Source organism: Engystomops pustulosus, chromosome 2 (genome assembly GCF_040894005.1).
Source record: "Engystomops pustulosus chromosome 2, aEngPut4.maternal, whole genome shotgun sequence".
Classification (NCBI taxonomy): domain Eukaryota; kingdom Metazoa; phylum Chordata; class Amphibia; order Anura; family Leptodactylidae; genus Engystomops; species Engystomops pustulosus.
The window spans coordinates 39384216-39408041 of record NC_092412.1 but is presented as its reverse complement, the minus strand read 5'-3'; the positions used below and the strand labels follow the sequence as shown (position 1 = coordinate 39408041).

The window sequence follows — 23826 nt, the reverse complement described above, 5'->3', positions numbered from 1 at the left end:
TTGCATGTCGTGGATTAAACCTGCAAAGTTTCAGCTAGCATCACCGGACAAGATGGAGGAGCTGATTAAACAACTTGTGCAAGCTAATGTTCAACAGCAGATGGCACACTCTGAGGCTATGCAGGCCCAGCAACAGACTAACGACTTACTGCTACAACAAATAAAGGCGCTGCGTGAGACTCCAACAGTGGTGACCCAGCTACAGCCTGCGGCCAGAGAGAGAGTCCGAACTGCGCTGAGAAAGCTGACAGCGGAGGATGACGTAGAGGCCTTCCTGGCGGTGTTCGAGAGAACGGCAGAGCGTGAGGGGCTGCAGCCTGACCAGTGGGCTGAAGTGGTGGCCCCGTTCCTGACTGGCGATGCGTTAAAGGCATATTTTGACCTCACTCAGGAGGATGCCCTGGACTACAAGAAGTTGAAAGGTGAGATCCTGGCACGCATGGGAGTCAATGTTTATGTGCGGGCCCAACGTGTATATCAGTGGGGGTTTGTGGAATCCCGAGCTGCCAGGTCTCAAGCTTATGACCTACTGCACCTGGTAAAAAGGTGGCTTCAGCCTGAGACTTTAACCCCAGCCCAAATAGTGGAGAGGGTGGTGGTAGACCGTTTTGTGCGCACTCTGCCGGTTGCCATTCAGCGCTGGGTAGGTCAAGGTGACCCAGGTAATTTAGACCAGCTGGTTGGTCTGGTCGAACGTTATATAGCCACCCAGGACTTTGTGCGGGACTGTACCCCTACGCGTAAGCCACCTCGTCCCTCACCCCCACTTGCAGTGACTGAGGAAAAGCCCCGACCTTCTGCTGGGAGTAGCTCCCCAACGATGTCCAAACAACGTTCCACAAAGATTCGTGAGATCCCCACACTCCGCTGTTGGCGCTGTCATGTCCTGGGACATATGGCTGCAAATTGCCCCTTGGCCTCCGAACCTATGGACTGTGGGTACGCTCGCCGTACTTCCTTCTATGCACGGCCTGTATGTACCGCTGACGTCCTGGATGCAGATAGGGCACCTCCCATGTGCCCAGTGTCCGTTGATGGGTGCAGGGCTAATGCATTACTTGACTCAGGGAGCCTAGTGACCATAGTACGGGATACCCTGGCGCTACCCTCTCAGTTCACTAGTCGCAAGGTTCGAGTATTGTGTATTCATGGAGACTTAAAAGATTATCCAACCGCACTGGTGGTCATAAAAACACCTGCTGGGAGGAAAGTCCACGAGGTGGCAGTAGCATCAAATCTGCCCTATGACCTAATTATAGGAAGAGACTTTCCATTATTCTCTGCACTATGGCCATCGTTACTGTATGTCAGTCCCCAGGGGTCAGGGAGAGCAATAGCTGAAGGTCATGTTCCAGACCTAGAACCAGAACCTTGGGAACCCGAGGCGGAAGGGCCAGCGGTAGGGGTGACCGCCACTTCGGTGGATGATGGGGAGACACTACCAATGAATGTAATGGTTGGGGAAGTAGAGGACTTGCCGCCAGGCCCTGAATTGTCAGACTTAAACGTCTCTGGTGACAATTTTGGTACGGCGCAACTCCGGGACCAGACTCTGTCCCGAGCCTGGGGGAATGTGTTAATGGTTGAAGGTGAGCCACAACAACCAGGAGCTGAGGCAGTTTTTCCTCGTTTTGTGGTTCACCATAATTTACTGTATCGGGTCACCCAACTACGGGGTGAGAATGTTGAACAATTAATAGTGCCTCAGGCATATCGTAGGATGGTACTGGATCTTGCTCACCAACATGTTTTAGGTGGACACCTTGGGCCGCAGAAAACCCAGGACCGTATACTTCAGCGATTTTACTGGCCCAGTGTGTTCAAAGAGGTGGAAGAGTTTTGTAAGTCCTGTCCGACCTGTCAAATAACTAGCCCCCAGCAGCACTTCCGCAGTCCCCTAGTACCCCTCCCAATTATCGAGGTACCTTTTGAGAGAATTGCCATGGACCTTGTGGGTCCAGTACCTAAATCTGCTAGGGGTCACCAACATATTTTAGTTGTCCTTGACTACGCAACCCGGTATCCAGAAGCAGTGCCACTGCGTCATACCTCTGCCAAACTTATAGCTAAGGAGTTAATGGAGATGTTTTCAAGGGTTGGGATACCTAAGGAGATTCTGACAGACCAGGGAACTCCCTTCATGTCGAAGGTCATGAAGGAACTCTGCAAGTTGCTGGGGATTAAACAGTTAAGGACTTCAGTTTACCACCCCCAAACAGACGGCCTGGTGGAGAGATTTAATCAAACTTTGAAAAATATGCTGAAAAGAGCAGTGTCCAAGGATGGAAGGGACTGGGATCTGCTTCTGCCCTATCTTATGTTCGCAGTGCGAGAGGTGCCCCAGGCCTCTACTGGGTTCTCGCCCTTTGAATTACTATATGGCAGACATCCCCGAGGTTTGCTGGACGTGGCCAAAGAGGCATGGGAGCAACAGCCCACTCCGCATAAGAGTGTCATTGAATATGTCACTAAGATGCAGGAGCGGATGGAGACAGTGTTGCCCCTTGTCAGGGAACATATGGAGGCGGCTCAGCGAGCCCAGAGTCAGGTCTACAATAGAGTAGCCAAGGTGCGGAGCTTTAACCCAGGAGACAGAGTCTTGGTTTTAGTACCAACGGTAGACAGTAAGTTCCTCGCAAGGTGGCAAGGCCCTTACGAAATTCTGGAAAAGGTAAGCAATGTAAATTACAAGGTACATCAGCCAGGGCGACGGAAGCCAGAGCAGGTCTACCATGTCAATTTGCTAAAGCCTTGGAGAGATAGGGAGACCTGCGTTGGGAGCACCCCACAGCCGGTATGTTTAGGGGAAGGGAAACCAGTACCTCCAACTGTTCCCGGGGAAGCGGCTGCCACGGTGCGCATTGCTGACAGCCTTTCCCCTAAACAGGCTCAAGAGGCCAAGGAGTTCATTAGTCGGAACACGGACGTGTTCTCTGACCTCCCTGGACGTACTTCCGTAATCCAACATGACATTGTCACGGAGCCCCAGGCAAAAGTCCGGCTAAAGCCGTACCGGGTGCCCGAAGCTCGGCGACAAGCCATCACGGAGGAAGTACAGTTGATGCTGCGGCTGGACGTAATTGAAGAGTCAAGAAGTGAGTGGGCAAGCCCAATAGTTTTGATACCCAAACCAGATGGGACGCTACGTTTCTGTAACGATTTTCGTAAACTGAACGAAGTGTCCAAATTTGATGCTTATCCCATGCCCCGGGTGGACGAGCTAATTGAGCGCTTAGGACGGGCCAGGTATTTTTCTACCTTGGACCTCACTAAAGGGTACTGGCAAGTGCCCTTGACGGAGGCTGCCAAGGAGAAAACTGCCTTTATCACACCTGAGGGACTATTTCAGTATAAAGTGTTACCCTTTGGCCTGCATGGCGCCCCGGCCACGTTCCAGCGTTTAATGGACATTGTGCTTCGTCCACATCGGCGTTACGCGTCAGCGTACCTCGATGATATTGTCATTTTCAGTGCTGACTGGGAGAGTCATCTGGCAAAAGTGCAGGCTGTAGTAGACTCCCTCCGTAGGGCCGGGCTAACTGCTAACCCAAAGAAATGTGCCATAGGGCTAGAGGAGGCACGGTACTTAGGCTATATCATTGGGCGTGGAGTCATCAAACCCCAGATGAATAAGGTAGAGGCAATACGGAGTTGGCCACGACCTGTCACCACCAGGCAAATAAAGTCATTCCTGGGGATGGTGGGGTATTATATGAGATTTATTCCCCATTTTGCTACTGTAGCGGCTCCATTGACAGGGCTCCTGAAGGGACGTAAGACAGTGATGGTTCGCTGGAATGACCAAGCGGAGAAGGCTTTTTCCGCTTTGAAGTCGGCCTTGTGCGGGTCACCAGTCCTGGTGACACCCGACTTCCAGAGGGAGTTTGTAGTACAGACCGATGCCTCTGAAGTGGGCCTCGGTGCTGTACTATCTCAGGAAATTAATGGGGAAGAGCATCCTGTTGGGTTCCTGAGTCGCAAGCTCACCCCAGCCGAAACCAGGTACAGTATAGTGGAGAGGGAGTGCCTAGCCATCAAGTGGGCACTCGAGTCTCTCCGCTATTATCTGTTGGGGAGGAAGTTCCGACTGGTGACTGACCATTCACCTCTCAAGTGGATGAGCCAGGCCAAGGAGAGGAATGCTCGGGTCACCAGATGGTTCTTGTCTCTACAGAACTTCAAATTCACAGTGGAACACAGAGCAGGCCGACTACAGGGGAATGCAGATGCCCTGTCCCGGGTGCACTGTCTGGCGAGTGTTCATCCCCTCAAGGTTGAACAAAGGGAGGGGGTATGTGACACAGTCAGGGGTTTGTTGCTGGATGGGAGGTATTATCCTCTCAGCTTGTGTTGCTCAGAGTAATGCAGCAAGCTGAAATCAAGCACCGGACCAAACTTCAAGCACCGGTCCAAACCGGGTTTTCAGGGTGTTCCAGCTAACAAAGCTGAGCTGGAAGTGTGCACAAGAGAGTGGAGTGAGCTCTAGTCTCGGAGGGAGAATCTTGTTCCAAGAGCAAACACGTGTCCTGTCTAGGAGGACAGGTTGGCTGTTTTGGACTTTAAATGGACTAAGTGCTATGCAGCAGCTTCTGCAAGGTGTGAACTTACACCAACAATTTGGACTATTTGTGAAGACCCTGGTACTGGGTGAGAAGGCCAAGCCTGGTCTGTATGTTTATGTTTTAAACAAGCATGAAGACAATGCTGGATTTTTGTTCCATTTGTTTTGTGGTGTGAATAAACACTGAACTGAACTGAGAACTGTCTCTTTCCCTCTGTCTGCGACCGCTACCTAGCTTATACCTGAGCAATACCCCACAGTATATACTGTGTATATTGTGTATATATGTATATACTGTGTATATTGTGTATATATGTATATACTGTGTATATTGTGTATATTGTGTATATATGTATATACTGTGTATATTGTGTATATATGTATATACTGTGTATATTGTGTATATTGTGTATATATGTGTATACTGTGTTTATATATACTATGTGTGTGTTTTTGTATACGCTGTGCTTATAGTATGTATGTATATGCTCTATATACTGAATATAGTATACGAGTGTAGAACTTTATGTGTATATAAGTATATAAAGGTGTGTATATATCAGTGTATAAATTTGTGTAATTGTATAAACATGTCCGTATAAGGGAACATTCACAAGAACATATGGGGGATGTATATCTGACTGCAAATTTGCTGACGGATATACATCCCTCATAGGCGACTATAGTGCCTCGACTCGGTACGGTGAGCACAACGAGTACTCACTGTTTCGAGCCGTGGCTGCAACAGAGAGAGTGCGTGCTCTATCTATGGCCATAAGAACGACCATGCGGCTCTATTCTCTATGGAGAGGGGAGGGGTGAGCTGCGCTCACCTCTCCTCCTCTCCAGCGCGCCAGACTTGTGCCTGCCAGGCTATAGCCGGGCGGGCACACGTTTATGTGAATGCAGCCTACATATGTATATTTTTTTAAGGGGAAGGGGGGCCCCATGCAGAAATCTGCTATGGGGCCCAGCCTCTCCTAGTTACGCCACTGATCACAGTGATAGTTTTTGGGCAGAGATGACGCCCTGAACGTTCTGTCACCTTCTCTCAGTCTCCTTTCATTATTGCTCACAAATGAGATCTAACAATTTGAGATAAATTTGGCGCTAATTTAGGCGCAAATGAATCGGACATGAGACAATTCCAAAGTGCATTTACTAAGGCAGAACCAGATCCATCATAGATCAGGAGCCAAAAAGAAGAGCAAACCAGGCGCAAAAACAGGCGAACCTGAGACCCACTATGATTAATGTCCCCCTAATTGTTTTGAACCCACGTGAGAATCAACAGAGAAAAACTTTTGAACCACAAGAGATATCACAAATCTTATCAAAAATATCGACTGGAAGAACTCATCTTTGATCCAAATTAGATGGCATTCAGAGAGACTTTTAAAGATAGAAGCCATATTAAAAGGGGTTGGCCCCTTTAACTCAGGATGTTAGGTAATTTACCAATATACATCTAGTAATAGTTCTGCACTAGTTTCTTGATGTGTAAAGTGTAGCCTCCTGTATTTTACCTCATCAGCCAGAGATTCCTGTCCATAACATGGCCGCAGGTGGAGAGTCATGTGATCTCTAGCTGTCCATGAACAATCACCCTGCCAGGACCTTATGATACTATTTATGAACATAAGATCAAGGTCCTGGCAGGATGATTGTTCAGATAGATGGACAGATAGAGATCACATGACCCTCCGTCTGCAGCCATTTTATGGTCAGGAATCTCTGGCTGAAAAGGTAGAAGACAGGAGGCTACACTTTACATATCAAGAAACTAGTGCAGAACATTTAATAGATGAATATTGGTAAATTACTTAATATCCTGCCCCCCACTCCCACTTGCACACACATTACAAAAACATGAGGTAAAGTGGCCAACCCCTTTAAGGTCATAGTCTAACAGATAGGCACCCTCACCCATTACTTTCTGGGGTATCAGATAAGTCATATTCCCTTTCATTTCTGAAATAAAAGGGGGTCCTGATACTTTTGACTTAACATGTAGAGCACAAGCACTTTTGTCTTTAACAGAAATCGACCATCAAAATCCATCATGATAAACCAGGGGCACTTACTCATAGATCCTGACTGGTAATATTCTTAAATGTGTTATCCATGGCCTTCTTATTCTAAAATCAAATTATGCTAATGAACCTGAAAGGCTACTGGGCAGGGGCTTAACTTGAGGGGGTGCAGAGGTTGCGGTCGCACCTGGACCCAAGAGGTTTAGGGGGCCCTTATGGTGTCACTTTCCCATATGAGAAGACTATTACTATAAACTATACATTATAGTCGGGGCATGGCACACACTTTGCACTGGGGCCCATCAGCTTCTAGTTACGCCACTGCTACTGGGGTTACAAGAGCCCCTCTGTTCTGCAGATTCACAGGTTGTTACACTGTGCAGGAGCACCTCCCCCTCCCACTGTGTGCTGAAACTTTCTCTACAGCAGTCAAATTACATCATACAGATCATGCAGGGAATGGCAAAAGTGCTGGGGGAGGAGGGGAAGTGGAGGACAATCTAACAGCATGAATCTGCAGCATGGAGGGGCTCTGGTAACACACCCATCGCACCATTTTAAAAGTTGATTTTAGAAGGAAGATTACCACAGTCACAGTGTCCCTGGTTTATTATGATGATTTTGATTTCCTTTAATACTGTACTTTACAACCAGCTCCCAAGTCATCCCACAAGTATGAGTGGTATTGTGTAAGCCACTTTACACACTTCTCAGACATACATTTACCAGTGGGGGAGATTTACCAGAAGTGTCTGAGAGCAGAACTGTTCTAGTTTCCCATGGAAACCAATCAGAGCTCAGATTTTATTTTTATAAACCGCGGTGAGAGTATGAAATATGAATATGAGCTCTGATTGGTTGCCTTGGGCAACTAGAACAGTTCGGCCCCTTCCACACTAGCGAGTGTGATGCGATGAACTCGCATCACACTCGCAACGCATGCTGCCGGGAACGCACGGCACGAACGCTGCACCGCGGGAGTGAACTGACATGCTGAGTTCACGCCCGCGGTGCAGCGTTCGGGCCGTGCGTTCCCGGCAGCTTGCGTTGCGAGTGTGATGCGAGTTCATCGCATCACACTCGCTAGTGTGGAAGGGGCCTTCCGCTCTCAGACACATCTGATAGATCTCCCCCTGCCATTTCCAAGTGGCATTATGTTATAGAGCAGAATTAGATTTCTAAATCCAACATGAGTAGAGATGTAAATAATAAAATAAAGTTATACCAAATCTTTGTCACAACACTTTATATCAACTCATGCTCTATAACATACTACTGGCACTTTTGGCTTCTCACCCAAATTCTCTTTAGATTAGTACTTTTTAGACAAGATGGCGATGTAATGTTCTTTCTGTCCCCTATGAGGCTTATTGGGTACAAAAAAAGATGTCATTCATTCCTCAATGTGTCTCCTGGTCACCACCTTACTGAATTGTAGAGCCCCATTTAGCAGTAGGAAGGATTATAAAAACAGTGCATACATAGAGAGAGGTGTGTAAATCTAAAGCAAGGGGCCGAATGAGGCATTTTCATTGTTCCTGCACTCGTTTTTATAAATCTCATCTGGTGTTCCAAATAAATTGATGTGCGTAGATTGTTATTTTGTGTATTTGATGTTGAATTTGTATCATGTATTTGTTGCTGAACATTCTGTGATGTTGTAGAAATAAGACAGAATACTATTTGTACTGGTAAGGAAGTCTGATAACCATGATGTATTTTATTTCAACGATTTGGGCCAGAGTCCTGATTACCTCTCACATACAGTGATTGACAGGGAGAGTCCTGATTACCCCCCCTCCCCCCCCACACACACAGTGATTGACAGGGGGAGCCCTGATTACCCCGCCCACACACAGTGATTGACAGTGGAGTGCCCTGATTACCCTGCCCACACACAGTGATTGACAGTGAGAGTGCTGATTACCCCTCCCGCACACAGTGATTGACAGTGAGACTCCTGATTACCCACTCACACAGTGATTGACAGGAGAGACTCCTGATTACCCCACCCACACACAGTGATTGACAGTGGAGTGCCCTGATTACCCTGCCCACACACAGTGATTGACAGTGAGAGTCCTGATTACCCCGCCCACACACAGTGATTGACTGGGAAAGTCCTGATTACCCCACACACAGTGATTGACAGGAGAGACTCCTGATTACCCCGCCCACACACAGTGATTGACAGGGGGAGTCCGGATTACCCCCTCACACAGTGATTGACAGTGAGAGTCCTGATTACCCCCTCACACAGTGATTGACAGGAGAGACTCCTGATTACCCCGCCCACACACAGTGATTGACTGGGAAAGTCCTGATTACCCCACACACAGTGATTGACAGCAGAGACTCCTGATTACCCCTCCCACACACAGTGATTGACTGGGAAAGTCCTGATTACCCCACACACAGTGATTGACAGCAGAGACTCCTGATTACCCCGCCCACACACAGTGATTGACTGGGAAAGTCCTGATTACCCCACCCACACACAATGATTGGCAGTGAGAGTCCTGATTACCCCCTCACACAGTGATTGACAGGGAGAGTTCTGATTACCCCGCCCACACGCAGTGATTGACAGGAAGAGTCTTGATTACTCCGCCAACACACAGTGATTGACAGGTAGGGTCCTGATTGTTTTCACCGCCTTGTCGAGCTGCTGGACCCATTGGTAGTGAGGCTATATCTATGGAGTCATCCCCTCAAATGTTTTTGCTTAACACAGAGTCACAGTATCTGGAATATGAGGCATCCTTTCTTAGTGGCACCCCTTCCCCTTCACTGCTTTCCACATTGATAAAGACTTAATTAGCAGATCATTAAAGTGTACTAGTAAATCTACAAATAAATAAATTGTGATATTAAATTTTGTCTTTAGTCAGTTGCCCACAACAAGCGAATCTTGTGACTTTGATGACCCAAAGCTGTTCCAGAATATTGAAGGGGAAAGTGTAAGTATTTGTATATGTAAATATTGTTTAAAAATTACCAGTTTATGCAGTTCTTAGATTCTTATGTGTTTTGCTATTCCCTGATAATGCAGATGTTAACAGATGAATTTCTGGTTTCCACCCTAGTCCTTTTATAAGACCTATTAAAGGAAATCTACCACATGAATGAAGTATTTTACACCAAGCACACTTATTTGTGTGCCCTGGAACAGGATCATTTCTTTCTTTATCTTCTAATGGCCTAGTCTTAGCTAACATAGCAATTTAAAATTATGCAAAAAGGCCTCAGGGGCTCCTGCCACAGAAGCCTTTATCACAGAAGCCCCTTCTGGTTAATTATGCACACCCCTGTTAGGTGTTACCTTCCACCCCTCCCCTGCCAAAGAGCTGATGATATCAGATGGAGCCTCGGGGCTCCTGTCTATATCACAGAATCCCCTTCTGGCTAATTATGCACAACTCTGTAAGGTGTTACTGCCCACCTCCTCCCACCCCTTCCCAGCCAGAGGACTGATTATATCAGATGGAGCCTCGGAGGCTTCTGTCTATATCACAGAAGCCCCTTCTGGCTAATTATGCACACCTCTGTAAGGTGTTATTGCCCTCCTTATCCCACCCCTCCCCAGCCAGAGAGCTGATGATATCAGATGGAGCAGATATCAGATGGATGGCTTCTGTTACTTTGGCAGGAGCCAATGAGGCTCATTTGCATAATTGTAATAGATGATTTTCTCCAAAACTAGGAAATCAGAAGACATAGAAAAAACGGATCCTTTTTCAGGGGACACACACAGGCATGTAAGTGTGTTTGGTGTACAATACTGCATCCATGTGGTAGATTTCCTTTAAAGAGGTTCTGTCAGGTTGATTTTGGACCCTAAAGCAACTATAGGTCCTTATGGACCTCTGGTTTAGGGTCCCAGATTGACCTTTTTGAAGTTTTTACATAGAAAAAAAATGTAAACGATAAACTAAAATACTTGCCTAGATGTGAGTCATAGGCACATGAGAGATCCTGTGCCGACACTGCATGTTGCGATGAGGTAAGTGAAGCCGGGATAGTATTGGGGGTATATTATGCAGGCTTCACTTGCCAGAACGGCCAGGCGCACAGGGATTGAGAGACCAAGGTGAGTATAAAATTTCTTTTCTTTTCATGAATGCTAAATTATACAGAGCGGATTCCCCTAAAGTGACTTTTGGCAAGTTCCACCCCTGAATATACAGTAGCTTCACTCATCTGTCGAAACCCGACCCCCCCGCTGATTTATCATAGTGAAGAGCAGATATCTTGACAGATGACAGTAATAAGTGCCTGGATAACGCCTTGTGACAGATCAGGCATCACAAGGTGATTTATGATTCATGCGTAGCACTTATACAGTGTTATAATGGCATTTTAGGCATTCCTTGTATGGTGCAGCCAAGGAGATATATAGGGTTACACATGATGGGCATGTGCTGCTGGTGCGGCTGCCCCCTCACCCCTCCGAGGTGTCTGATGTCTATAAAACACATTTGTCAGCAATGTGATACTATTCAGCAGAGACCATACTGACAGCTCTGGGACTGTCACAGTCGGTGTCAGAAGATTTTACCCATTATTTTTTGCTTTTTCCCATTTTTATATCTTTTGCAGTGTTTTGTGGTTAGAACAGTGGGGAGAAACAAGTCTCTTTGGTATTACAAACCCTTGGCACATTCAGGCAGGGTTGTCATTATTATTTAGGGCTCAGCAGTATAATCTTTTACTTTTACAGATTTTTCCATTAATTCCAATGAAAATTCTATTTGGCAGGAGCTCCCTACAATCAGTGTAACCCCTTCATAGCCAGTGTGTTTTTGCCTTCAGTTTTTTTTTTTTTTTTTACATGTTCTGTACATACTATTAAAGAAAATTTACCATCAAAATCCATCATGATAAACCAGGGGCACTTAGATCAAGGCCATGTGACTGTGGTAAACGTCTTATATTTGTTATACATGGCCTCCTTCCTTCTGAAATCAACTTTTTAATTATGCTAATGAGCCTGCAGGGCTATTGGGGGTGTTACCAGAAACCGTCTATGCTGCAAATATACAGGCTTTCATACTGTGCAGGAGCACTTCCCCCATACACTTTTTGCTGAAACTTCCTCTGCTGCATGTGAGATTACATCTGGCAGAGGGAGGGGATAAGTGCTGCGGGAGCAGTGGGATGGTGAGACAGTCTAACAGTCTGTGAAGCTGCAGCAAGGAGGGGCTCTGGTTACACCACCAGGAGCCCTTTAGACTCCTTACCATAGTTGTAAAAGTTAATTTTAGAGGAAGGAGGTCATGGATAACAAATATAAAAAGATACCACAGTCATGGTGCCTGGATCTACAGTATGAGTAAGTGTCCCTGGCTAATCATGTTTGATTGTGATGGTAGATTTTCTTTAATATTATGTACAGAACATTTAACCAAAAAGACCATAAAGATAAGGTGTGTCACAGTGTTCTGAGTCACAATATCTCCAATTTTTTTTTCAACGGCGGACACATGTTAGTGTGAATATAGTTTCATTGTAATTGAAAAATTAATTAAAACTAATCTAAGATAAAAAAAAGTACTTGCTAACAATGAGGAGTGATTTCCTAGTGACAGCAATTTTTTTAGCGATCCTAAAATGATAATTTTTCAAAAACCTTTACATGAATCAGAAATACATGTCAAAACTAGAAAATTTGTATTAAATATCTTATGAGAACAAAATGTTTCCACTAACCATCCTACATCCTTCTTAATTGGCTTTTCACTGTGAAATCTTTGCTGAATTCTATCTTACTAGCAACAAGACAGAAACTCATTGAGGCGTCATGTAACATAGAAGCTATATGAAGAGAGAAGTAGGGAGCAGTGAGTCACAGCAGCTAGGTTTCCCTCTAGTAGCACAGAGAGGATTGCAAATTCAGAGGCTTCAAAGATGATACTTGCTAGAAAATGAAGACTATGACCATAAACAGCTTTAGGCTACACTCCCACCACGTTTTTTCCCTCCGTTATACGTCATCCTGTAACTCCCTTCCCGTCTGAAAGTGGGTGGAATGAACATCGGCAGCAGCCAGTGATTGACTGCTGCCAATGTTCAGGGTGTTTCCCCAGTGATGTAACAATTCTGGGCACTCCCGATACTATACACTCAGTGGAGGCTGGGGATGGATGCCATACAGTTGCGTCCGTCTCCCACATGCTATTATGGCCTCTTTTGAGCTTATTTGTTGCTCAGCAAGAGGGAGCAGGATATAAATATGCAGATTGCTGAATTTTTTCATCCTGTATTTCCCACAGTATGCAATGTATACTGTACAGGCGGAGGCAAGCATGACTCCTTCTGGAAGTATAGGTTTATGAATAAGCTCAGTGGAGGCCAGGGTTTGAAGCAGTACAGTAGCATCCATCCCCCTTATTATAGTGTTTATGTCACTCAACAGAAAGTGGGATGGGAAGATGTAGTTGGCTGTGTTTTTTCATCCAGTGCTTCCTGCTGGATACAACGTGTAATGTGCAGATGGAGGCAAAACGGATGCCCCCCCCCCCAGCATATACAATCGGTGGATCGAGTAACGTGGATAGAATGTAGCCTTACACATGTACACACACTGGACTACTGATTTAAATTTATAAAAAGGTTAGATATACTTTAAGTGTAGCCCTAGTGTAACTCTGAATGCCCCTATAGGATGTTAATCAATAGGTCATAGCCTTTATCAAACTATAACTGACTATATTTGCTTCCTATGGGTTTATGCTTTCTGTGACATATCCTGGTAACAAAGTAATACAATGTTGCAAAACCTCTGATTGTCTGGACTATTTTCTTACAGCCTACAGCCCTGGTGATCAAAGAATTCCTGACATTACTGGCGGTGTGTCACACAGTGGTGCCGGAAAAGGAGGAAGATAAAATAATCTATCAGGCTTCCTCCCCAGGTGAGTGATCGGGTTTATGGTCTGCATTATTGATATTCTGCGGGTATTGTACAGATGGTTGACTGCTGGTCTGCATAAAAAAATAAATTAATTAAATATTTACTATAGATTTATTGTTCCTTTAAGCAGTGTATCTATACATTTCATTGTAGAACCAATTATGCAATTCTGTGCAAGGAAAGGATATTCCCCTCCCTCTGCCTGCTGTAATCTCACACTGTGGGAGGGGGAAGTGCTACTGCACAGTGTAACAGCCTATGCATCTTCAGCACGGAGTGGCTCTGGTAAAACCCTAAAAAGACCTGCTACGATCAATACATTTCTGCCACTTTTAATCCATTGCCTACCTTCCTTCAAAAATCAACTTTTAAAATTATGCTGAAGAGCAAGAAGGGCTCTGGAGGGCGTTACCAGCACCCCTGCATTTTCCATCCTCACAGCCTGTTACACTGTCTTCCCCTCCCCGTCTACTCATTATGCACTCCCTCCATACCTCTGCCTGCTGTAATCTCACACAGTGGGAGGGGGAAGGGCTCCTGCACATTGTAACACCCTGTGAAGCTACAACATGGAGGAGAACAGGTAATGCTCTTAAGAGCCCTTTAGGTTCATTAGGTTTATTAATTTTAAAAGTTTAATTTAAAAGAAAAGAGGCCATGGATAACAAATATAAGAAGATTAACACAGACATGGTACCTGGATCTATGATTAAATGTCCATGGTTTTAAATAGCTTGATTTTCATGGTAAATATAAATACATTTTAAAATGCATAATGCGAAGTACTTCATGGGGTTTTGTCAACCATAAGTATTTAAGGGAACCTGTCAGCAGGGATCTCATTTTCACTAAAGACAGGTTGCAGGAGCCCATTACAGCTGGATTGCAAATATGTCTTTGGCTACATTCACATTAACGTGTGCCTGCCGTGCTACATAGAGGAAGATTGCACACGGCGCCTTATTCCGGAGAACGATGGTCCTATCTTTCTCCTGGCTACGGAACGGTACAGAGCCGCATGTGTGCTGCACCGTACCGCTCCTGTAGGGCGCCGTGCACCCATTGCCATGTATGGGGGACGTATATACACCGTATATGTGTGTAAATGTAGCCTTTCTGTCTTTTCTGTTCATTTGCATTAGAATATAATTGTGTGTTTTAACTTACCTTGCACCGTGATAGAAACTGTTCTGAGTCGCAGGTTTGTTTTGATTTGCATGCATTTAAAGGAAATCTACCACTTCGGAAAAGTAAAAATACTAATTTCCGCTCCTCATCTTGATCCTGGTGCTGTCTTCCACTAATCTTGACACGCGGGGATCATCTAGAAAAAAAGACAAAAAATTAGCAGCCCAAAGCACAGGGACAAGATGTCCAGCACTATGGGCTGCTAATTATGCACGCCCTCTCCCATGCTCCCAGTCCCTTTGGATGCCTTTTAAAAAAAAAACACATGACTTGTCTGTGCTGCTCACTCACGTCTCAGTCACCCTCTTTTTTTTCCTGTACAACTCCTCCCTCCCCCACTTATGTCAGCTCACTACATTGTGAGCTCTGTCCCTGTGTGAGGGAGGAGCTGTACACCAGCAGAACATGGGGGGCTGAGAGCTGAGGAGTGAGCAGCACAAAGAAGTCACATGTTTTTTTTTTTAAATGCATCCAACCCTTAACAAACCTGAGGCTCAGATCAGGATTTTGTCAGGGTGCAAGGCAAGATAAAACACACAATTATATTGTAATGCACCGAAAAGGCAGAAAGACATCTTTGCAATCCACCTGTAATAGGCTTCTGTAGCCTGTCTTTAGTGAAAATGAGGTTCCTGGTGACAGCTTCCCGTCATAGAAATATAATTATATTTAAATAATTAAATATATATATATATTTTATATACAGACACATTCACTTTTACCATAGCCAAATAGTAAATTCCTGCATCTAATAAAACTTCAAGCTCAGAATTTGCCAATTCTATAAAAAATTGCAATATATTACCACGGCCCTGTAATTCTTTTTATAACTGCTAGGTGTCAACACAAATGTAACGTATCATCTTATTACAGACAGTTTTGCAAAATCATGTTATTTTACAAAACTGGTCTTCTTACAGTTGCGGGTATTTGTATATCATTGCAAAGTTTTTAGTCCCAGTTCTAGAATATAAATAAAAACTGTTTAAATAAATAATGTCTCTATAGCAACAGACTACGAATCAAGCTTCAGTAGTCAGAAGTTACACAGCATGGTATACATTTTCCTTTATTCGACTATGCTAGCAAGTAGAGGAGGGATGGACTGGAGTATGTGGTCTGCTGCACAAGGTTGGTAGTGTAAAACCATATGGGGCGCATAAATCTGCATAGCCTCCAGACACAAAGGAGAACTTTTTGTTTTTAGCGCTGACTTTGCATATTGGGAGTTTTGCATAATTTTGGAAGTTGTATTAGATCCACAACCCATCCCACAACTACCATTTATCAGGCCACTGTCCAGTGTAATACAATTTTATTATTGCCATCATATATATCATGTTCTTATCCATATTTTACAGTGATGATAACAATATAATTTCTCAGAAAAGGCAGTTTTTATTTTAAGTATATAGACTGGTATAAAATGCTGTATTTCCTGTTAAAATCATTCTCTATTATCTGTTGTGCAGATGAAGGCGCTCTGGTGAAAGGCGCAAAGAAATTGGGCTACACCTTCACTGGCCGAACACCAGACTCTGTCATTATTGATGCAGTAGGTGCAATTGTTTTTGGCTTGTTATGGTGACTTTTTATACTGTGGAGGGCTACCTGCTCTGGCCCTGTGGCAGCAGAGGGCCCACTAGTACTCCCAACATTAACTCAACCATGGCCCACATTTACTAAGTAATCTGTGCCAGTATTCTGCACATAAATACATTTTCAAACTGCGTGCATATGTATTTATGAAGTGTTTCAGCCAGTATTCATTGTGCATATAAATAGTACTGTGCATATAGTGGACTTTCCATAATTGTGGCACACGCTCGTTAAACTGAGTGCGCCCGAAAAAAACTGGTGCACTCAGTTCTTGCGCTTTGGCCGCCAGCAGGGTGCCCCAGATTGATGTAGACCGTGCTCCGGTCTGCATGAATCGTGTGCACTCTGCATGATAGTTGATAAATGTGCCCTATGTGTATTGCAAATCCAGTATGGATTCTTCACAGTACTACTACTCCTATCCTGCATATAAAGGCACAGAACAGTACTACTACTCCTATCCTGCATATATAGGCACAGAACAGTACTACTACTCCTATGCTGTGTTTATAGTATTGGCACAACACAGTTTTCCTATTCTTTACCTGTATGTAGGGAACAGCACAATAATAATACTTGTGTCCTGAGTATACAGCACAACACAATACTCATACCCCTATCCTGTATATGCAGTACATCACAGTACTATTATTCCGATCCTGCATATATAGGCACAGCACAGTACTACTACCCCATCCTATATATGCAGTACAGGTACAGAACAGTATTTGTGCTCCTATCCTGCATATATAGTCATACAGTATGTGCACATCACATTAGTACTACTCCTATCCTATATATGGGAACAGAACTGTACTACTACTCCTATCCTGTATATATAGACACTGCACATTACTACTACTCTTATCCTGAAGATATGCATACAGGACAGTACTGCTAATCCTATTGTGTGTACATGAGAACAGTACTACTACTCCTATCCCGTACATACATTATTGGTACAGCACATTACTACAACTCCTATCCTGTATAAATGGGAACATAACAGTACTACTACCCCTTTTTGTATATACATTATATATACATTATTGCCACAGCATAGTTTGTTCATATACAGTATTGAACATTACAATGACTTCTGTTCTGCAAATATTGGCAACCCCTGACCTCTTGTTTTCTGGCGCCATCAACTGGCCAAGAGATAACACAGCAGTCCCTTGTTACATGGGCACAGCAGAGTAATACTACTCCTACTCAATATATAAGGGCACTACACAACTCCTATTTTGTTCTTGTTCTCAGTTCAATGTAATATTCTATTATTGTCCAGTAATGCAGATCATTATTAATGCAGATTATTTACATTTCTTGCATAAGCTATGCTGTTTGATGAGCTCTTATACCTGTCTGTGACTTGAAGGAATAGCAGCTCTGCAGGATCAGAGATATCCATTCTGACATTGTTTCTACAACATAACATAGTATACAGTGTGTATATATATTCTCATATCAGCCAAAAAGTCACAGAAAATATGAGTATGAACTGGGAATGGATTTCTATACTCGTAACTAGACTGGACTCATAAACTCATCTCCACTGATATTTCATGTAACATTTAGGACAGAAGATATGTCATCATACTCTGTTACCCTTACTAAAGATAAGTGAACAATCAGTATGAATCTGCTCATTTGCAGGAACTGAACCAAATCTGAATCTCTTCTGATTCGCTTTGGACACTTCTTATGTATACGATAACAGAAGTCTAACGGATCTGTTAAAATGTCCATTGATTGTTTGTGTTATTGTCTTTTTGTACCATGTCCCTTAGTCTTTTGTTTTTATCGTTTTAGTGAAAACTGAAAATGTAAAAACTTTTGAAAATTTTTACAAAACAAGATTGAGACAGTTGGGGGTTTGGGGAAAAAGACTGGGCTAATATACCCTATTCATGGTGCGCTTGGAATAAACTGTCACCCTACTGCTCATAGGAGCCGATAGTTGATATTGTTAATTAAAGATGCCTTTATGTGTATAGTAATTACTTCTTTTATCCACTAGGTGGCAATATTGCCACAATAACAATAAAGCTGCAAAAAAAATCACGTTTTTAATTTTTCTTTTCATAGATGGGGACAGAGCAAAGCTTTGAACTGCTCAATGTTCTGGAATTCTCAAGGTAACATTACTCGTTACTTATCAGTCATTTAATTGCATATCTCCCACTTGCCGAGTGTTTATCTTTTTGTTCCCGCTATCTGTTAGTTCAATCAATATTCGCCTCAGCTATGTATATTATTAAATCATTATTTGATCATTGAGAGGGGGGCTGTGTATTGGTTCGCATTACCCCTCTTACCACTAGGAAAATATTTCCAGTAAATGAAAGAGAGGACAGAGTATCTTTTACACATCTAATGTGCAAGGATAATAAACTTCAAGGAGGGAAATAATGGACTGATTATTATGACGTTCTAACAGAAATCGTTCTTTCCTATTTGGAGATTCTGATGTATCACAGCGACTTTTAGAAGTGGGAATTTAGTCAGTCGCGGAGGGATCTCATGTTCACGGATGAAAAGATTGAGGGATTAATACTAGAAAAATTAGCCGTATGGTTCAGAAGTGCGAAATCCATATTCAGGAATTTCTGCTGCTTAAAAAAATGTGTTGAATTTTAGGCTTTCAGAGAGACAGAATTTATCCTATAAAAGATTCCTACCACGGTTAGTACCCAGAAAAAAATATGTATCTATTAATAAATAATAGCAGCATTGCAAATTTAAAGGGGACCTGTCACCCTCAAAAACGGCACTAGGAGCTGCTTACTTAAGTAAGCAGCTCCTAGTGCTAAAACAAACGCGGCAGTGTTACAATGATAGCGTTATTGGAGACCTCTGATAACGCTAACAAACACCGCTGCGCTGTACACTGGAAACGCCGCACCCCCCCCCCCCGGCATAGTCATGAGGGGGCGGTGACTTGCGGCAGTCACCTCTGGCCTATGGCGGGGCTTTGAGAGCGGTCTGGCGTGTCCAGTGTACAGCGCAGCGATGTTTGTTAGCGTTATAGGAGGTTTCTGATAAAGCTATCATTGTAACACTGCTGCTTTTGTTTTAGCACTAGTGCCATTTTTCAGGGTGACAGGTCCTCTTTAAGGCTTGAGTTTGGGTGTAGGTTTAGTAGACTCGGAAGCCGTAGGTATAGAATGAATCCCCCCATAAGAGCAGACTTGTGCTAAACCTTATACATAGGTGAGAGCCCAATAAAGATTTTGCAATGGGACCAGCATGTTCGAGTGTCCGCAGAGCTTATGAGGCCATCTATCTCTCCTGGTAACTCCTTTGTATATTCACCATTGTTCTGTAGGCAATGCCCACGACATCATTTGAAGACTGCAAAAAGTTGCAAAAGTTCATATCAAAAAGTTTTTACAGAAGAAGTTTTTACAGAAATTTCATTCCACAATGTATAAAACAAGAGAAGAAATTTTCATCTTTTTTTGTAAACATTCTAGGTCATCGTGTAAACATTTTCGTCCTGTGAACAATTTCTCATAACAAGCATAGTGCATGTACCGAAAAATTACCATTTCAGATACCCTTTGTCCAAAAGAGTTTGCCCTTGTTTAGGCGCAGTAAACGGCTTCGGTCTCTGTAAGTGCAGTGGTCCCGATGTGGCTTGGGACTAGAAATTGTTTGCACTGCTCACCAAAAGCCAACACACTCTAGCTGTTTTCATTGTTACATTGTTACAATTGTTACAATGGACCAGCGTGGGATCAATGAAGTCTGACCAGGACACATTAGGGCAGATTTACTTACCCGGTCCATTCGCGATCCAGCGGCGCGTTCTCTGCTCTGGATTTGGGTCCGGCCGGGATTCATTAAGGCAGTTCCTCCGACGTCCACCAGGTGGCGCTGAAAAGCATCAGAACGCGCTGGAGTTCACCGGCTAGGGCTGAGTGAAGGTAAGTGCAAGCTCCGCAACAGATTTTTTTTAAAAATGCGGCGGTTTTTCCAAATCTGTTGGGTTTTCGGCCACGCCCCCCGATGTCCGCCACGTGCATGCCAGCGCCGATGCGCCACAATCCGATCGCGTGCAGCAAAATCCCGGGGCAATTCAGGGGAAATTGGCACAAATCGGAAATATTCGGGTAACACGTCGGGAAAACGCGAATCGGGCCCTTAGTAAATGACCCCCATTCAGTTGACACTTGTTTACATATGACACAGGAGTATAAGTATGTAGTGCTACAATTGATTTGCATTTATAACTTTATGGGAGCGGTTTACACAGGTTTATTCATCTGACGGCCACTATTTTAGTCTCTATCTCAATCAAGAGTGAGAATATAGGGGTCCTGTGACCTCCATTACTTGATTCGAGTTCCCATCAGCTTCTTTTTCTTCAATCATATCTATGAGGAAAGCAATGTAAACTTGGAGATAAAGTAAGACTTACTGGATGTTCATTCTCCTGATATGTGCTGCATTATGTTCCATGAGGATAGGAATACCTAGAAAGAAGTGGTGTTTATCGCTGTAGGCACATGACATCCCCTAAAGCAGGCAATTTGCAGTGACCTTACTCTTATTACATTGCATACAGTATCAAAAAGACTGTGCATAAAGTTGGGAATAAATGATTTTCTTTACATCGTGCTCATTAATCTCATGACCGGGCCGAGCTTCCGGGACCAGAAGACCTTGTTTCCATCACCTTTAATGTCTTCTAGGAAGGCTACTAATGAGGAACCCACATCCAGGTCCTCCTGCCAAACAAAAGTCATGAGCCATACTTACTCACTGAGCCAAATTGTGTATTTGTAGAGAAGGGAAGGTCATCTTGTTACTCACAGCCCCGATTTGTGTATAGACCGAGCTGCTCAGTTCTTCTTAGAAGCTCGTAGGGTAAAACATAAAATAATAACCCTTCCTTCTCCATGGCCTGTTTATGTCAGATGTGTGAATAATGACCTTTTTAGCTATAGTGCCCTTTGACTCTCTGAAATATGTATAGTTACAAACCGGGATGGGTTTTAGTGGTGGAAACATTAAATTGTAACTTTCAATTAGTCCTGATATATTACTCTGTGGGCACGCAGATGATTTGTAGCAAAGTCAACTCAAAAAGATTTGAGAAAACATGCCCTAAAATAGTCCTTTGTGCCCATGATGTCAGAGGTTAATAACTTGAGATTTGAGGTCGCTCCTGAGAGGCAGGTACATGGGGCCTCGCTGGCAGATTGAGTGGCACAGGCAACACTTTGATCTGATGGAAGATGTAAAGGATCTTTTTACTGTATATTTGCTGTATATTCTCAGATGTTATGAAAATTCTTCTGCTATAGAATATACTTCATTTTTCAATTCCTCACTCAGATAAAAATCTCTGTTTGCCGACAGTGAATAAGAATATTCTGAAAACATACATAGACCTAATAGTAAAAGTTTGTTGTTATGCATTCATCCCAGGGATAATATTTATTCAGTATCCTTAGTGTTGGGAATAAGTGTCTGTTTGGTGATGGTTTGACCCCCGCGACCTGTGGATCACCAGTTGTATATGTCAATTGCTAAAATTTGCCAGATAAAAATAATAAATCCTTTATTTATATAGCGCCTACAGATTACGTAGCGCTGCACAAAGCATGACAAATTGGTCCCTGTCCCCAATGGGTCTCACAATCTAATCAACCTTCCAGTACGTTTTTGGAGTGTGGGAGGAAATCGGGAGAACCCATGCAAACATGGAGAGAACATACAAACTCTTTGCAGATGTTGACCTTGGTGGGATTTGAACCCAAGACCACAGCGCTGCAAGGAAGAAGTGCTAACCACTGAGCCACAGTGCTTCCCCAAATCCACTTCATTCAAATAGATGATTTCTTGGGATCTCATTGGTCAAACCTTTTCACCAATCCTGTGGATAGAAAAGTACTGTTCACAACTCCTTTTAAAGGATATCTACCATCTAAATCAAGCATGACCAACCAGGGACACTTACTCATAGATCCAGGCACCCTGACCATGGTGATTTTCTTATATTTGTTATCTATGGCCTCTTTCCATCTAAATTCAACTTTTAAAATTAATAAAATTAAATCTAATGAACCTAAAGGGCTCTGAAGAGCGTTACCTGTTCCCCTCCATGTTGTAGCTTCACAGGGTGTTACACTGTGAAGGAGCACTTCCCACTCCCACTGTGTGAGATTACAGCAGGCAGAGGCATGGAGAGAGTGCACAAGCAGTAGAAAGGGAGTGGGAGGCAGTGTAACATCCTGTGAAGTACGAGAATGCAGGGGTGCTGGTAACGCCCTCCAGTCCCTTCTCGCTCTTTAGCATAAATTTAAAAGTTGATTTTAGAAGGAAGGAGGCCATGGTTAACAAATAACAAAGTGGCAGAAACGTATTGGCCAAAGCAGGTCTTGTGACAGCTGGCCATCCACAGTGCTGAAAAATGGAAGCACCAGAGTCAGATTCCTGGAAAACCTTTTTAATTATTTTGTGTCCACCATCATCCTCTATAATAGTGACCTATAGCACAAATGTGAAGTTGTCTTTATATGTGATAATTGTTACATGTGGACAGATTTACAGCCTCGGGGCGTATATGAGAATATTCCCATATACCCCGTATACTGACCCTTGTAGTATTCTGTATATTTATCACTTATATCATTGTTCTGTTTGTTTCAGCGACAGAAAAAGAATGTCTGTGATTGTCCGGACCCCATCAGGACATCTGAGACTCTACTGTAAAGGAGCAGTGAGTATCTCTGGGCATTTCCAGTACTAGGGGTTAACCCCGGTTGAAGTTTCCCTCTGTGAAATTTTGTTAGTTGTTCCTGTAATTTGCCAACCCTGTTTTATTCATAGTATCCCCTGTGTCCTCTATCAACAGAAAACAGGAATGTGGCTGTTATTAGACCCTAATAATGAGCTATCAAACAGACTCAGTTTTTTGTTTTGCCTCAGTTTACTTATTCTGGTACTCTTGAAAACTGATTTCTACAGAACAGGAGGTGTCAGCTCAATACATGAAAGCAGCTGCAGTTGAAGCGCTTGTTTACAAATGCAAAGTGTTCTTATTGGAAACCCATCGTCAAGCTACAGAAAACATGGAAGAAAACTGAAGCCAGAAGGGATCCAATAGTGTTTGGGTTTTTTTTTTTCCAGCATTTGGTGCATTAGTTTTTTTATTTTAAATGTTACATTATACATTTTTTAAAGTGAAGATAATACAATATGATTTTTTTTAAAAATAATATTTTTTCCCAATGTGTCTTGCAATTGTCCTAATTAGAAATCAAATTCTCTTAGGTGATTAATTCCGCAGTGAGTAAGAGCGGCTCATTCTGGAGAGTGTTAAAACGTAAAATTAACATGACATCAAATCAAATCATAAAAATAATGGAGGCTCCAGGGAAGGTTTGTAAACGTGTTTCCCAGAAATTAGACCGCAGAATCCAACCTGCCCATTCCATCACAATTGTGCCCCACCACAAAGCATTGCATTACACTTACTCAGGGCGCCGCAGAGGTTCTCCTTTATGTGATTTATTACA

General features: G+C 43.5%; 1 protein-coding gene across 5 annotated transcripts in view; it reads left to right on the top strand.

The window, feature by feature from the left end:
- The window catches only part of ATP8A2 (ATPase phospholipid transporting 8A2), a 493942-nt gene that overhangs the window by 139372 nt on the left and 330744 nt on the right, over positions 1 to 23826 (top strand). For all 5 annotated transcript variants that reach the window (XM_072134328.1, XM_072134326.1, XM_072134327.1 and 2 more), the window contains 5 exons: positions 9482 to 9554; positions 13403 to 13508; positions 16168 to 16250; positions 18386 to 18435; positions 22958 to 23027. In XM_072134328.1, coding sequence (XP_071990429.1) covers positions 9482 to 9554; positions 13403 to 13508; positions 16168 to 16250; positions 18386 to 18435; positions 22958 to 23027 — 382 coding nt within the window. The remainder of the gene's footprint in view (positions 1 to 9481; positions 9555 to 13402; positions 13509 to 16167; positions 16251 to 18385; positions 18436 to 22957; positions 23028 to 23826) is intronic.